General features: G+C 48.3%; 1 protein-coding gene across 1 annotated transcript in view; it reads left to right on the top strand.

Annotated features, from left to right (window-relative positions):
* Positions 1–16,303, top strand: part of DYNC1H1 (dynein cytoplasmic 1 heavy chain 1) — a 55,684-nt gene that overhangs the window by 37,921 nt on the left and 1,460 nt on the right. Inside the window, exons 52-75 of the mRNA XM_056547200.1 lie at positions 1,198–1,315; positions 1,455–1,670; positions 1,755–1,967; positions 2,527–2,654; positions 2,766–2,919; positions 3,091–3,237; positions 3,321–3,471; positions 3,769–4,022; positions 4,127–4,261; positions 4,400–4,494; positions 5,723–5,897; positions 5,983–6,058; positions 10,014–10,174; positions 10,285–10,396; positions 10,507–10,567; positions 11,847–11,970; positions 12,112–12,225; positions 12,315–12,485; positions 13,519–13,736; positions 13,952–14,055; positions 14,632–14,843; positions 14,928–15,081; positions 15,329–15,471; positions 15,553–15,721. Of these exons, the coding sequence (XP_056403175.1) occupies positions 1,198–1,315; positions 1,455–1,670; positions 1,755–1,967; positions 2,527–2,654; positions 2,766–2,919; positions 3,091–3,237; positions 3,321–3,471; positions 3,769–4,022; positions 4,127–4,261; positions 4,400–4,494; positions 5,723–5,897; positions 5,983–6,058; positions 10,014–10,174; positions 10,285–10,396; positions 10,507–10,567; positions 11,847–11,970; positions 12,112–12,225; positions 12,315–12,485; positions 13,519–13,736; positions 13,952–14,055; positions 14,632–14,843; positions 14,928–15,081; positions 15,329–15,471; positions 15,553–15,721 (3,605 nt within the window). The remainder of the gene's footprint in view (positions 1–1,197; positions 1,316–1,454; positions 1,671–1,754; positions 1,968–2,526; positions 2,655–2,765; positions 2,920–3,090; positions 3,238–3,320; positions 3,472–3,768; positions 4,023–4,126; positions 4,262–4,399; positions 4,495–5,722; positions 5,898–5,982; positions 6,059–10,013; positions 10,175–10,284; positions 10,397–10,506; positions 10,568–11,846; positions 11,971–12,111; positions 12,226–12,314; positions 12,486–13,518; positions 13,737–13,951; positions 14,056–14,631; positions 14,844–14,927; positions 15,082–15,328; positions 15,472–15,552; positions 15,722–16,303) is intronic.

Here is a 16,303-nt window from a genome sequence, read left to right as displayed (position 1 = left end):
TTAGGCTCGGTACGTCACACACTACGGTCAGAGTATGGCCGGCTGCAGTGATGTCCCACCTCGGCCGGTGATAGGCTGAGCGCACTGTCATGTAAGGAGCTCTGGCCCTGCCTTTTCCCTGCTCCTTACATGACAGTGCACTCAGCCTATCACCGGCCAAGGTGGGACATCGATGTGGCCGGCGATACGCTGATTGTAGTGTGGTGTTTCGAGCCTAGGAAGCAGAGCATCACCGGAAGAACAGAAAGCCAATACGGGGGGAACGTAGGAAGGGGAGGGAGGGAGGGAGGGAGTTTTTTTTTTTTTTTTTTTTTTTTTTTTTTTTTTCAGCCCAGACACAGGGGAAGTTAAAAGTGTTGCACAGCAGTTCTCCTTTAAAACCACTGTCCCACAGACATGGCTAATCAATCCCTTAAAGGACAACTGTAGTGGAACACTTTTTATATATGCCCGTGCCTCAAAAATAAAAAATAATAAAAATAAACTCATACATACCTTCCTACGAGCCCCCGTTGGTCCGGCACAGGCCTCACGGTCCGGCAGTGCTGACATCATTTCACTTCCTGGGGACACCGCAGAGCCGTCGGCGTATCACTGGCCGTGACTATGCCCCCCCAGCCGTTGATAGGCTGAGCCCACTGTCATGTAAGAAGCCGGCCAGAGCTCCTTACATGACAGTGGGCTCAGCCTACCACCAGCTGGGATGGGACATCGCTACGGCCAGTGATACGCCGACGGCTCTGCGGCGTCCCTGTCCCCAGGAAGTGAAATGACGTCAGCACTGCCGGACCGTGATGCCTGTGCCGGACCAACGGGGGCTCGTAGGAAGGTATGTATGAGTTTATTTTGTTTGTTTCTGAGGCACGGGCATATAGAAAAGTGTTCCACTACAGTTGTCCTTTAATGAGTGCAAATATATTAAGCCTGGCCACATTTAGGCCCAAATTGACAACATGCACCTTCAGGTTGCTAAGCTTTTTGTACTTGTACACTATAAAAACATTGATTGGTCATGTCTGTTCTGTAAGTTTAGGGCATCCATTAGGTTACTTAATCCTGCATATATGAATGCCCACAGTCTGGGTCTGGCACACTGGTGCAGTGTTTTTATCCAAAGTAGAATGATCCCGGAAACCCCTTCAGTGCCGTCATATCTTGTAGCGACTTTCTGTAACCCCCAATCCTCTGTTCCTTTAGTGACACGATCCGGGAGAAGATGAAAAAGAATTATATGTCCAATCCAAGTTACAATTACGAGATCGTTAATAGAGCTTCCCTGGCATGTGGGCCTATGGTGAAATGGGCCATTGCTCAGGTAAGTTGCATGAGCCGTTTCAGTTGAATCAGCCTTTCAGAAGTGGCGTCATGGCGGCACCTTTATCTTGCCCTGCAGTCTGGCTACTGCTTTTCGGTACCCCCAATTCTTTCCTAACCCGAGTCTCTACATTTTCCAGCTAAACTACGCTGACATGCTGAAACGTGTGGAGCCCCTGAGAAATGAGCTGCAGAAACTGGAGGACGACGCTAAAGACAACCAGGCAAAAGCCAACGAAGTGGAGCAGATGATCCGAGACCTTGAGGCCAGCATTGCCCGCTACAAGGAGGAATATGCCGTGCTCATCTCAGAAGCTCAGGCCATTAAGGCTGACTTGGCAGCAGTGGAAGCGAAGGTAACATAACTGGTACCAGCAGTGCAGGTATACTGGAAAATTTAGTTCCTGACAGTTTATAGCAACGTGGTGTCGCCATTACAGGTGAATCGCAGTACAGCTCTTCTGAAGAGTTTGTCAGCAGAGAGAGATCGGTGGGAGAAGACCAGTGAAACCTTCAAGAACCAGATGTCCACCATCGCTGGTGACTGCTTACTATCCGCTGCTTTCATTGCCTACGCCGGATACTTTGATCAGCAGATGCGACAGAACTTGTTCACCACATGGTCCCATCACTTGCAGCAGGCCAATATCCAGGTAGATTTTGATTGGATTTCCAGGGCTTTTATATTAATGACCTGTCTTGCAGATAGTCAGTCAGGTGGGTGTCTTAATGCCAGATAACCCCACAATTAAAAGGGTACTCCACTGCCCCAGCGTTCGGGACCTTTTGTTCCGATTGCTGGGTGCGGGCTGCAGGGGTCGTGACGTCATAGCCATGCCCCTCGTGATGTCACGTCACTCCCCCTCAATGCCAGTCTATGGGAGGGGGCGTGGCAGCCGCCATGCCCCCTCCCATAGACTTGCATTGAGGGGGCGTGGTGTGACATCAAGAGGGGCACGGCCATGAGGTTATGACCTTCGCAGCCCTGCACCCAGCTTTTGGAACAAAATGTTCTGAACGCTGGGGTAGTGGAATACCCCTTTAAAGTACCAGTCCTTTATATCACCTGATCTACGGGGGGGGGGTGTCTGCAGTTTGACCCGGATACTGATGGCCTATTTTGTGAACCCCCTTTAATTTTTCTTTACCCATCCTCCTTTTCAACATGTTTCAACACGATTGAACATTTCCTCCTTATGTCTTCCTTTCTAGTTCCGCACAGATATTGCGAGAACAGAATACCTGTCTAATGCCGATGAGAGGCTTCGTTGGCAAGCTAGCTCCTTACCCGCAGATGACCTGTGTACAGAGAACGCCATCATGCTGAAACGGTTCAATAGGTAAGTGAACGATGTGTATAAGGAACCTGTTGTGAGCTGCTTTTGTATATGGATTGGGGTTGGAAGAGTACTTACGATGGAACTAGACATAACTTCTGCTTGTGTCTCTAGGTATCCCCTGATCATTGATCCATCAGGTCAGGCCACAGAGTTCATCATGAATGAGTATAAGGATCGAAAGATCACCCGCACCAGCTTCTTGGATGACTCCTTCAGGAAGAACTTGGAAAGCGCTCTCCGGTTTGGTAATCCGCTCCTTGTCCAGGTGAGTGTCCAGAGATATGGGGGGGGGGGGGGGACGACATTCTCTCTATATATATATCTCTCTATCTCCTCATCTCTATCATCTTTCTCTATCATCTCTAGATCATCTGTATCTCTATCACCTCTATCTCTGGGTCCAGAGAGTTTAGTAACTTTTCTGGTCTCTTCTCAGGACGTGGAAAGCTATGATCCCATCCTGAACCCTGTACTGAATCGTGAAGTTCGCAGGACCGGGGGAAGAGTCCTCATCACACTCGGGGATCAGGACATTGATCTGTCTCCATCATTTGTCATCTTCCTGTCCACCAGAGACCCCACAGTATGTAATGTTCTGTTCGCTCCTACAGTCTGTGTGTTTTCTTTCTTGGTGGTGACATAATTTTTTTTTTTTTTTTTTTTTAGGTTGAGTTCCCACCAGATCTGTGCTCCCGAGTGACATTTGTCAACTTCACGGTGACTCGCAGCAGTCTGCAGAGCCAGTGTCTGAACGAAGTCTTGAAAGCAGAAAGACCTGATGTGGACGAGAAGCGATCTGACCTTCTCAAACTGCAAGGTCTGTATCATCAGAGCTCACTTGTACTTTTCTTTTGTGTCTACAACGACTATGATTTGGACACTTTCCACCATGACAAGGAATAACCTTTAACAACTTGGTGACCTTAGAAGAGTGCCTCCAGCTGTTGCAAAACTACAACTCCCAGCATGTCCGGACAGCCAAAGGCTGTCCGGGCATGCTGGGAGTTGTAGTTTTGCAACAGCTGGAGGCACCCTGGTTGGGAAACACTGCCTTAGATGAATTTGCATATATTCTATGTTATCTCTTACCCTTACACTGCTGTGCACTTTGTAGGTGAATTCCAGCTCCGGTTGCGACAACTGGAGAAGTCGCTGCTTCAAGCGCTCAATGAGGTCAAAGGTCGTATCTTGGACGATGACACCATCATTACAACATTGGAGAACCTGAAGAAAGAAGCAGCAGAGGTCACCCGTAAAGTAGAGGAAACGGATATAGTCATGCATGAAGTAGAGATTGTGTCTCAGCAGTACCTGCCCCTGTCCACCGCCTGCAGCAGCATCTACTTCACAATGGAGTCCTTGAAACAAGTAATATATTATTGCCCCCTTTTCCCCCCCCCCCCCCGCAAGTAGAAGAATAATGTACAAGTTGGCGGTGTCATTCTCATAATTGTTTATTTGCTGCTGTTCAGATCCACTTTCTGTACCAGTACTCGCTGCAATTCTTCCTCGATATCTACCATACTGTGCTGTATGAGAATGCCAACCTGAAGAACACCACAGATCACACTCAGAGGCTCTCCATAATCACCAAGGACCTATTCCAGGTATGGCACATTCGGCTGGGCAGTAGGGAGGGGGTTAATAATACATGACTGCTGTGCGGATTTGCATTGTTTGCTTCACTTTCTGAACATCTGCAGCTTTGTACGATGGATTAAGACTCTGATATACTTAATTTGCAGGTGGCGTTCAACCGGGTGGCTCGAGGAATGCTGCACCATGACCACATAACATTCGCCATGCTGCTGGCTAGGATTAAACTGAAGGGAACTATTGGGTAACTATCTCTAATTTCTCTCTATAACTTCAGTAGGGAATACATGACCCCCCCCCCCCTTCTCTGTGCAGAACTTGACCTTGAGTCCTGGGCCATAATGCCAAGACTTAAAGGGGTACTCCGCTGCTCAGCGTTTTGAACAAAACTGTTCCTAACGCTGAAGATGATGCAGGGAGCTCGTGACGTCACATTCCGCCCCCTCATGATGTCACGCCCTGACCCCTCAATTCAAGTCTATGGGAGAGAGCATGACGGCTCCCATAGACTTGCATTGAGGGGGCGTGACAACATGAGGGGGCGGGGCTATGAGTTTACAAGCTGCTGGCGCCGACTCCAGCGTTAGGAACACTGAGCAGCGGAGTACCCCTTCTAAGCCGAATTCACGTGTCTAACAATCTGAAGCCACCCCAAATGGGGATACTTTGTACACAACAGCTAAATGCGTTGCTTCAAACATCCAGACCCCATAGGAACAGCACAAGACATACAAAGTTGCCTCCAGTCTGGTAACAAAGCAATAAACGAACACTAACAGATTTTTAAATTACTTCAATTAAAAAAAAATAATCTTAATCCTTCCAGTACTTATCAGTTGCTGATTTATACTCAATAGGAAGTTGTGGAGTTCTTTCCAGTCTGACCTCAGTGCTCTCTGCTGACACCTCTGTTCATGTCAGGAACTGTCTGGAGCAGGAGAGGTTTGCTATGGGGATTTTCTCCTGCTCTGGACAGTTCCTGATATGGACAGAGGTGGCAGCAGAGAGCACTGTGGTCAGACATAAAAAAACAACTCAACTTCATCTGTAGTACACAGCAGCAGATAAGTACTGGAAGGATTAAGATTTTTTTAATAAAAGCCATTTACAAATCAGGTTAACTTTCTGGAGCCAACTGATATTAAAAAGGGTATCCCTGTGGAAAACTTTTTTATATGAGGGTCACTTTTTTTGTTGCCGGGGAAGTTCTCAAAGCCTACAGTTACTGGGTAGGAATAATGTTTTCTCCATATTATACCAACAGTTAAAGACTCTACAGGATACATACTGTCTGCTAAAATGAATGAAAATAGGAAAAAAAATATATATATATAAATAAATAATAAAAATAAAAAAAATATATATATAGATCTGTCTCTCTCCTCCACACTCAATTTGTGGTGCAGGATCTGTGAGGGGATTTGGGTTCTTCTCCGCACTGGTTCATTGATTTGTCCCTTGTTTGTTTGCAGGGAGCCGACCTATGATCACGAATTCCAGCACTTCCTCAGAGGCAAAGAGATTGTACTCGGCTCTTCTTCAGTGCCAAAGATGAACGGTCTTACAGAAGAGCAGGTGGAATCCATGATAAGACTCTCCAATCTGCCTGCCTTCAGGGATGTCATGTCCAAGGTGGAGGCTGATGATGTAAGTGCCCTGTGGATTCTCGGAGATGGCTGCGATGGCATAGTGAATGTGAATTAACATCTCGGTCCCTTCTGTCTCCTTACAGCAATTTTTCATTTGGCTGGAAAGCAGTTCTCCTGAACAGACTGTCCCGTACATATGGAATGAAGACAAACCTGCAAGTATGTAGTGCTGGAAATTGTGCGTATGTGGGGGGAGGGGGGTTGGTGTCACTGCTATGGTTGAGTGTCTTAAAGGTTTTTAGACTTACCGTAAAATCTTTCTTTCCCTGAGCTTCAATTGGTGGACCCAGGACAATGGGTATAGGCTGCTTGCCGCTAGGAGGCTGACACTAGGCAAAAAACAAAAAGTCTGCTCCTCCCGGCAGGATATTACCCTCCTGGCTCTGAGCAACTCAGTTTAGTCCCAAAGCAGAAGGAGAACCGTCCAAGAAAGGAACAGTACGGAAAAAAAAAAACAGACAAAAGGGAACTGACCACAAAAAACACTTCTGCACCACAGTGGCGGAAACTGGCAGGCCACAAACAGGCGGGTACTCTGTCCCCTAATAGAAGCTCCGAGAGAGATTTTAAGGTAAGTCTATAAATCTACTTTTCTTGAGCGCTTCATTGGGGGGACACAGGACCATGGGCCATCCTAAAGCAGTCCCTGGGGAGGGAAGACCAACATCCCAGCCAGAAAAGAACTCAGGGGGACAGCTGAACTGCCACCTACAACACCCTGCAGCCCAGGCATTCGTCGGAGGACTCAAAGGCATAAACACGTTAAAACTTGGCAAAAGTATGCAGAGACCACCAAGTCGCTGCAAACCTAAAGCCCCGTGGCTGACCGACCAGGAGGCCCCCCCCCCCCCCCCCCCACCGCGTGGGAGTGGAGTAAGCAGTCACTCGAAAGGGGGCCACCTGACCCTTGTAACGATACGCCTCCGAAATGGCGGAGCATATCCACTGGGAGATAGTGGCCTTGGAGGCCAGGAGCCCTTTGCGCTGCCCATCGTGAAGCACAGTCAGTCACACCACCGGAAGGAGGAAGTGGCCGACAAATAGGTCCGAACCGCCCGAACCAAATCCAGCTTGTGAAGCTGGCGCTCGCATGCATGAGAAGGGGACGGGCAGAAAGAAGGCAACATGATCTCCCCGTTCAAGTGAAAGGAAGTCACGACCTTGGGTTGAAAAGAGGGTACTGGCTGAAGAACCACCTTGTCTTGATAAAGTACCAAAAAAGGGGAACGGCAAGAGAGGGCAGCCAATTCCGACACACAGCAAATGGACGTGACTGTGACAAGGAAGGCCACCTTCCAGGAAAAGAAGCGAAGGGAAACCTGACCAAGAGGCTCAAACGGAGTGCCCTGCAGAGCATCCGAAACGAGGTTGAGGTCCCACGCAAGAGGGCTTTGGAAGAGGACAAAGTGCCGAAACCTGCCCTTTGATGGAACTGAGGGCAAGGCGCGTATCCAGTCCTGATTGCAAAAAGGACAAGAGATTCAGCAAAGCAAAGAAAAAGAGGTGGGAGAGAGAGAACGAGCCTCACACCAGCGGAAATAGGCCCGCTAGGTACGGTAGTAAATCCTGGCGGACGAGGGCTTCTGGGCATGGAACATGGTCCGGATCACACGGGTAGAAAATCCTTGAGCCCTCAAAACTGCGCTTTCAACTGCCACGCTGTCAAACGCAGCGGAAGTAAATTGGGGTGGCAAAGGGGGTCGGGACGATCTGGAAAAAAGGGAATGTCTGCCACGAGGCTGACCACGTACGTATACCACACGCTACGAGGCCAGTCTGGGGCCACCAGAATCATCGAGACTCCCTCCGCCTTGAGCTTCCGGACAACCCTGGGAAGAATTGGAAGAGGTAGGGGAGAGCGAAGGGGGTCCAAGGAACCACGAGAGCATCTACCACCAGTGCCAGGGGATCCCGCGACCTGGAGACGAAGGGAGGGACTTCGCAATTGTCGATCCCGGGAATGTGCACCGCCAATATGGCTGGAACGTGAACTTCCGCCCATGAGAGGATCTTCGACCTCTTTCATTGCCGCCGAGCTGCGGGTGCCGCCCTGGCAATAGATGTATGCCACAGCGGTGGCGTCCGTCTGCACCTGTATCAGAAGGCCCCGAAGCAGGCGACTCCAGTGAAGAAGGCACAGGAAGATCGCACGGAGCCCCAGGACGCTGATGGGGAGGCCAGACTGCGACAAGGTCCAACGGTCCTGGACCGTTTTGTCCCTGAAGACTCCTCCCCAGCCAAGGAGACTCGCTACCGTGGTCAGGACATGCCAATGATTAGGCAGGAAGGAGCGACCTCCCGGAGGAGAGGAGATCGAAGCCACCAAATGAGGGAGCGGCGAACTCTGATCCTGTCTTGGAGAGACAAGGGGGATTTGTCCCACTGAGAGAGGATGGCAAACTGGAGTGGACGGTACCGAAATTGAGCGAAGGGAACTGCCTCCATGGAAGCTACCTTCTTGCCTAGAACATGCAGGCACGGAGAGGAATAAGACCCGGCCGCCAAAGCAAGCGAATCCCCGACAACAGCTCCCGGAGCTTGTCCTCCAGAAGAGTAACAGGTGGGGGTGGGACAAGAAAAAACGATCCTGGGGAATAGAAGAGAATTCTATTAGATAGCCCTGGGTCATGACCTCTCGAACCCAAGCATTCTGAACTTGCGCCAGCCAAACGTCCTGAAAGAGGGACAGGTGACCACCCACCCGAGGAGAAGACTCTGATAGGGTCGCATCCTCAGGCATTGGGAGGCTTGTGAGTCCCGGATTTGGAAGAGGGGTGGTTGGAACGGGACCCTGATTTCCTGGAGGAAGATGGTGCCCAGGTGCTGGTTGGTGGCGAGGAGGGGTTAACGGCCCACTCAGCAATGCACCATGCCCCTAGCTCGCAGGTGGGGGATCAGGCAGCGCCATGCTCCTATCACCCCACGCTAGAAAAACTAAAAAGGAGAGAAAAAATTTAACTATACACTGAGACTAGGAAAAAAATTAAAGAAATGAGACCAGTTCTGGAACTCCAGACCTGTCTGCCTCCTGCTGACACTAAGCTAAAATGGAGTTGCTCAGAGCCAGGAGGAGGGTAATATCCTGCCGGGAGGAACAGACTTTATGTTTTTTTGCCTAGTGTCAGCCTCCTAGCGGCAAGCAGCATATACCCATGGTTCTGTGTCCCCCAATGAAGTGCTTGAGAAACATTTTTTTAAATCAACTGTGACAAAGTCAAACAGATTTGTAAATTACTTCTATTTAAAAATCTTAACCCTTCCAGTACTTCTCAGCTGCTGTATGCTCCACAGGAAGTGCTTTTCTTTTTGAATTTCCTGCCTGACCACAGTGCTCTCTGCTGACTCCTCTGTCTATTTTAGGAACTGTCCAGAATAGGAACAAATCCCCATAACAAACATCTCTTGCTCTGGACAGTTCCTGACATGGACAGAGGTGGCAACAGAGCACTGTGGTCAGACTGGAATGAACTACACAGCTCCCTATGGGAGCTATAACATTGCAAAAAAAAAAAAGTTAATAAAGATCATTTAACCCCTTCCCAAAGTCCAATCAATACAAAAATGGTACCGCTAAAAACTTCAGATCATGGCGCAAAAAAAGAGCTCCGTACGCGGGAACAATAAAGTTATAGGGGTCAGAAGATGACTATTTTAATACATTTTCCTGCATGTAGTTATTTTATCCAGAAGTACGGCAAAATCAAACCTATATAAGTAGGGGATCATTTTAATCGTATGGACCTACAGAATAAAGATAAGGTGTCATTTTTACCGAAAAATTTACTGCGTAGAAACAGAAGCCCCAAAAAGTTACAAAATGTCGTTTTTTTTTTTTCATTTTGCCATAGATTTTTGGGTAAAATGACGGATGTCATTACAAAGTAGAATTGGTGACGCAAAAAATAAGCCATCATATGGATTTTTAGGTGAAAAATGCTGGGAGTTGTAGTTTTGCAACAGCTGGAGGCACCCAGGTTGGGAAACACTGCACTAGTGGTTTGCAAAGATATTTGTAAATGATGCAAAAGAAGTTTGCATTCATTTCCCTTATACAAAGGCTATGAGGGTCCTAGGGATGTGACTTTTTGTGACCTTTTTCCTGTTCTATTTGTAGCACCGATTGGTCAAGCTGTCCATCGCCTGCTCCTGATCCAAGCCTTCCGTCCTGACCGCCTGCTGGCCATGGCGCACATCTTTGTCTCCACTATCCTTGGCGAGACCTTCATGTCAGTCATCGATCAGCCATTGGACCTGGCACACATTGTGGACACAGAGGTATTTCTGCGATTTTGTGGCTTAGGCTGTTGATGTGAGCAGCATGTAAATTGGCTACAGTATCCTGGATTGCTGCATGTTAAGTCCTCATGGGTTTCCATTCACTGCAGGTTAAACCAAACACTCCAGTCCTGATGTGCTCTGTCCAGGGGTACGATGCCAGCGGCCGTGTGGAAGATCTGGCAGCTGAACAGAACACTCAGATTACATCTATTGCCATTGGTATGTACTGATTTATAGTATTATTCTCCTAACTCTTCTGTGGGATTTTGGTCACTTTCAGATCTTTTTTTGTTTTTGATAACTAAAAGCTAAACCTTTTATAATTCCAGGTTCTGCTGAAGGTTTTAATCAAGCTGAAAAGGTCATAAATACAGCCGTGAAGTCCGGAAGGTGAGCGTGGCAAATAGACTAGAATACTTTTTTGTATTTGCAGACAGAGCCTGCGGACTTGTCACCTTATTATTGGTTACAACAGTGCAAGGTACTGCGGTGTTGCCCTGTTAACCTGAATGGTATAATTCTGCAGCGCCTTGCACCACCAACAATCTCAGCGTGGCAATGCAAGGATGGGCATGTGAAAATATTAAAGCTGCGCTGCTCACGCAATCTAGGGTGCTGGAAGTAAGGCAACCACCTACCCTTAAAGGAAAACTGTCAACTTGCTCTCCCCGCACTAACCAGAGTTACTGGCTGGTAGTGCAGCGGATGCTGATCAGTTTGATGCCTACCGTGCCTGGATCCGCCGCGCCGTTCGGCCAAAATCTTAGATATTCTGTATATGCTAATTAGGTGCTAACTGGCACAGGCAGGGTTACTGGCACTCTCTCTGATGTCAGCTCCGCCCAGCTCATCAATATTCCTCCCCTCCCTCCACCTCTCCCTCTTCATTACAGAGCGGGGAGAGGCGGAGGGAGGGCAGGAATATTGATGAGCTGGGCAGGAATATTGATGATCTGGCGGCGTTGACGTCAGAGTGCCAGTTATGCCGCCTGTGCCAGTTAGCATATACAGAAAAACGAAGATTTCAGCCAAACGTCGTGGTGGATCCAGGCACAGTAGGCATCAAACTGATCAGCGTCCCCCGCACTACCATCCAGTACCTCTGGTTAGTGCGGGGGGAGCAAGCTGACAGTGTTCCTATAAGGGTAGGCCATGGATATTTTAAACCTGGATAACCCTGCAATGCCTGGCAGGGGCCCTGGGGTTGGACACCCACTGATAAGTCAATAGTGAATGAGGCTAAAATGCACTACAAGGCGCAGCCACACCTGTACAAGGTGCTAATAAATGGTGAAGGGGGCAAACTGCAACTTCTCTATTCTGCTGGTAGCCAGTGGTCCTTTAGACCTTAGGCAAGTGTTTCCCAACCAGGGTGCCTCCAGCTGTTGCAAAACTACAACTCCCAGCATGCCATTGGCATGCTGGGAGTTGTAGTTTTGCAACAGCTGGAGGCACCCTGGTTGGGAAACACTGCCTTAGGCCTATGTGTGGCTCTCCAGCTGTTGCAGAACTAGAAGTCCTGTTAGGGCATGCTGGGAGCTGTAGTTTTGCCACAGGTTGGGGACATAGGCCATTATATCTGACTAATTCAGTTAAGTTAGGGGGGGGGGGGGGGGGAGAAATGTTAACCTGAACGTGACTTACAGTCCTTTGTCTCTTCCCCCTGCAGGTGGGTGGTGCTGAAGAACGTGCACTTGGCTCCTGGTTGGCTGATGCAGCTGGAGAAGAAACTTCACTCCCTGCAGCCGCATTCTTGTTTCCGACTCTTCTTAACCATGGAAATTAATCCAAAGGTGAAGTTAAAAAAATTAATTAATAAAAAAATAAATAAAATAGATGTCTTTTCTGGATTTAGTGGTTTACTGGTTAGTGGTTTAGCTCTTCTGTTATCCTGGTATTTGCTGATTATTATAATATATTGTCTTCTGACCCAGGTGCCAGTGAATCTGCTGCGAGCCGGTCGCATTTTTGTGTTTGAGCCGCCTCCTGGTGTAAAGGCCAACATGCTGCGGACATTTAGTAGTATCCCGGTGTCCAGGATCTGTAAGGTAGATGGGGGTGGGGGAGAATTCCAGACTGAGATCCCTTGACTGGTACCTGTATGGAATGGACCTTAATCCTGTTCTATTTAATCTAGTCTCCAAATGAGCGAGCTCGCCTGTATTTCCTGCTCGCCTGGTTCCATGCAATCATCCAGGAACGTCTGCGTTACGCTCCACTGGGTTGGTCTAAGAAATATGAATTTGGGGAATCTGATCTGAGGTCGGCATGTGACACCATAGACACCTGGCTGGATGACACTGCAAAGGTGAGTGACCAGATTTCGTCATCTGTCAAAGACTATATGATCATTCGATTGGTACAGTCCCCTTTTACCCCTTGGACATTATGGACCTGCGCGGAGTATTTACAATTTTTCACTGTAGCGATACTAGAAAATCAGCAATAGAAATTGACATTATCTGCACCACAAGTATATTGCCAGACAGAACACATTCACAGCTAGAGATTTGTGAATTTCTATCCTGGTGCTCAATTCAGCTGCAGATTTTATCTGCGCAGATCTATCGGGAAAACTGCAGCATTTCTGCCCTGTGTGCATTCATTTTAATATCAAGGGAGTTAGTGCCCAGGACAGGGGAAAGATTTATACTTTGCCTACACAAACACTAAAAGGGGTACTCCGCTGCTAGACATCTTATTCCCTATCCAAAGGATAGGGGATAAGATGTCTGATCATGGGGGTCCTGCCGCTGGGGACCCCTGCAATCTCTGCTGTGGCACCCCAGACATGTACGGAGTGAACTTCACTCTGTGCTGGATGACTGGCAAAGCGGGGCGGAGGCGTATGACATCACGGCCACGTCCTGATCGTGATGTCATGGCCACACACCCTCAATGCAAGTCTATGGGAGGGGGTCTGATGTCATGCCCCCTCCCATAGACTTGCATTGAGGGGGCATGGCCGTGATGTCACAAGCCTCCGACGCTCTAAACCAGTGGTCTTCAACCTGCGGACCTCCAGATGTTGCTAAACTACAACTTCCAGCATGCCCGGACAGCCAACGGCTGTTCAGGCATGCTGGGAGTTGTAGTTTTGCAACATCTGGAGGTCCGCAGTTTGAAGACCACTGCTCTAAACGAGCGCCGGGTGACCGCAGGGGTCCCGCCGCTGGATAGGGGATAAAATGTCTAGGGGCGGAGTACCACTTTAAGTCAGTAATAGCTGTGCTCATTCATGGAGAATAGGCTAAGACCCTGAGGATATCGGTGAGGCGAGAGCATAAGCTTGAGACTAATTCGGTCTTGAAGAACTGATTGCATTGGGTTTTGCCTTTCAGGGTCGTCAGAACATTTCCCCAGATAAAATCCCCTGGTCGGCCCTGAAGACCCTGATGGCGCAGTCCATCTACGGAGGCCGAATCGACAACGAGTTTGATCAGCGCCTGCTCAACACCTTCCTGGAGAGAATCTTCACTACATCAAGTTTCGACGGGGACTTTAAACTGGCGTGTAAGGTGGATGGACACAAGGATATCCAAATGCCGGACGGCATCAGGTAAAGAAATATGGCAACAGGGATGGTGGTGTTGTCCTTGTGTCATTGTTATGGAGAGTGTGGAGTATTGTAAAAAGAATCCTTCCAGAAGCCACTGCTGTCCACAGGTTGTCTGGTAATGAATCTCGGCTACAGGGACTTTAGTATAGCAGAGCTCCACAACCTGTACACAGGCCCTTAAACCTTATCCCTTTTTTTATTTTCTTTTTTTATAGGAGAGACGAGTTTGTACAGTGGGTTGAGCTGCTGCCGGACGCTCAGACGCCATCTTGGCTGGGGCTGCCGAACAATGCTGAGCGCGTTCTGCTGACTACACAGGGTAATGCGCCGTTCTTCTCCGTTCTTCTCCATTCTGTCATCTCTTTTCAGCAAATCTCATTGTTTCTCCAGAACTAAAATTTCTGTCGCCTTCAGCTGCAGCATTTAACTTATCACCTTCTCCTCACGTCATGACCCGTGATGTGCGATTGATGTGGAGAATCATGTGTCTCCTCTCAACCGCACAATTTTGGTCCGGATCTCCGTCCATTCTCATCCTTCACCAGTCTTGTATTTTCTTCGTGTTTCTGTGCATCCTCTGCCTGCCATGTCTAACATTCCTCCATTGCTTTGTTTAACATACTTTGGGTCATTTGGTTGGTGTTTTTGTTTTTTTTTCCTCCTTTTTTTTTAACATCCATCTGTACGTAAAAATGAAGAAAAAGTAATCAAAAAAAATACTTAGAATTGATTGTTAGTGTGTCCCTGCAACAGCTGGAGGCACCCTGCTTGGGAAACGCTGGGTTAGGTATTAGTTTGTGCCTTTACTTTTTTTTTTTGTTGCATTTTTCTTCCCTCCTTTTTGAGTTTGCTTTACATTGCCCTGCATTGTTTTTGTTTCTCCCCTGTGGTTCAGGCATTGACATGATCAGTAAAATGCTGAAAATGCAAATGCTGGAGGATGAGGATGACTTAGCTTACGCAGAGACTGAGAAGAAGCAGAGGACGGATTCTACATCTGATGGCCGCCCAGCCTGGATGAGGACGCTGCACACCACTGCCTGCAACTGGCTCAGCGTCATTCCCCAGGCCCTCAACCACCTGAAACGTACAGTGGATAACATAAAGGTAAGGGAGACGCCACCTATAGTCAGTATAGAAGTACTACATCTTGTGCTTCTGTAAACTAAAACTCATAACTCCCCCCTCCAGGATCCTCTGTTCAGATTCTTTGAACGTGAAGTAAAAATGGGCGCCAAGTTACTGCAGGATGTGCGTCAAGATCTTACGGATGTCGTCCAAGTGTGTGAAGGGAAGAAGAAACAGACCAACTATCTGCGCACCCTGATCAATGAGCTGGTGAAAGGTACGGCTAACGCTTATAAAGAAATATCGGTCTGGGCTGTGAGCTAGGGATCCTGAGCTTTCTGTCCTCCCCTTTACCCATTTGGATAAGTGGCTGCTGTTCCATAGCAGGAGCTTCGCAGTGTCGCCATTTATTACCAAAATGATATGCCAAGTCACTCTGGTGCCAAGCAGACTATACCCTCTCTGCCCTAATCAGATTTCCTATGACCCGCTCAGCAGTGTTTTCCTTTCTTTCTCCTTCTCAGGGATCCTGCCTCGCAGCTGGTCTCGATTCACGGTCCCCGCAGGACTGACTGTCATCCAGTGGGTTGCAGATTTCAGTGACCGCATCAAACAGCTTCAGAACATCTCTCAAGCAGCAGCTGCCAGCGGAGCTAAAGAGCTGAAGGTTGTATAGGGGAGGGCACCATGTTTGTAGTAACTCATAGCACCGGATTACATCCACTAACGCCTTCTTCTCTTCACACAGAACATACATGTGTGGTTGGGTGGCCTGTTTGTCCCTGAAGCGTACATTACTGCCACCAGACAGTATGTGGCCCAGGCAAACAGCTGGTCCCTGGAGGAGCTGTGCCTGGAAGTGAGCGTGACCACTACCCAGAATGCTGTGCTCGACGCTTACAGCTTTGGAATAACAGGTACATAACTTGGATAGGTTGGAGGTTTGGGCTGGGAAGCGGCAGATAAGGTAACAGATAAATGTGAGGATAAGCACACGGGGAGGAAAAATCCGGGTTGGGATTATGAATTAAATGGGAGAACACTTGGGACGACTGAAATGGAAAAGGATTTAGGAGTCTTAGTTAACAGTAAATTTAGCTTTAGTGACCAGTGTCGGGCAGCTGCTCCCAAGGCAAATAAAATCATGGGGTGCATCAATAGGGGCCTAGATGCCCACGACAAGGAAATAATTCTACCGCTGTACAAATCACTAGTCAGACCACACATGGAATACTGTGTACAGTACTGGTCAGACCGCACATGGAATACTGTGTACAGTACTGGTCAGACCACACATGGTATACTGTGTACAGTACTGGTCAGACCGCACATGGTATACTGTGTACAGTACTGGTCAGACCGCACATGGTATACTGCGTACAGTACTGGTCAGACCACACATGGTATACTGCGTACAGTACTGGTCAGACCACACATGGAATACTGTGTACAGTACTGGTCAGACCACACATAGAATATTGTGTACAGTACTGATCAGA

This window comes from Hyla sarda, chromosome 11 (genome assembly GCF_029499605.1).
Source record: "Hyla sarda isolate aHylSar1 chromosome 11, aHylSar1.hap1, whole genome shotgun sequence".
Classification (NCBI taxonomy): Eukaryota; Metazoa; Chordata; class Amphibia; order Anura; family Hylidae; genus Hyla; species Hyla sarda.
The sequence above is the reverse complement of the archived record's forward strand: the minus strand, read 5'-3'. Positions and strand labels throughout refer to the sequence as shown.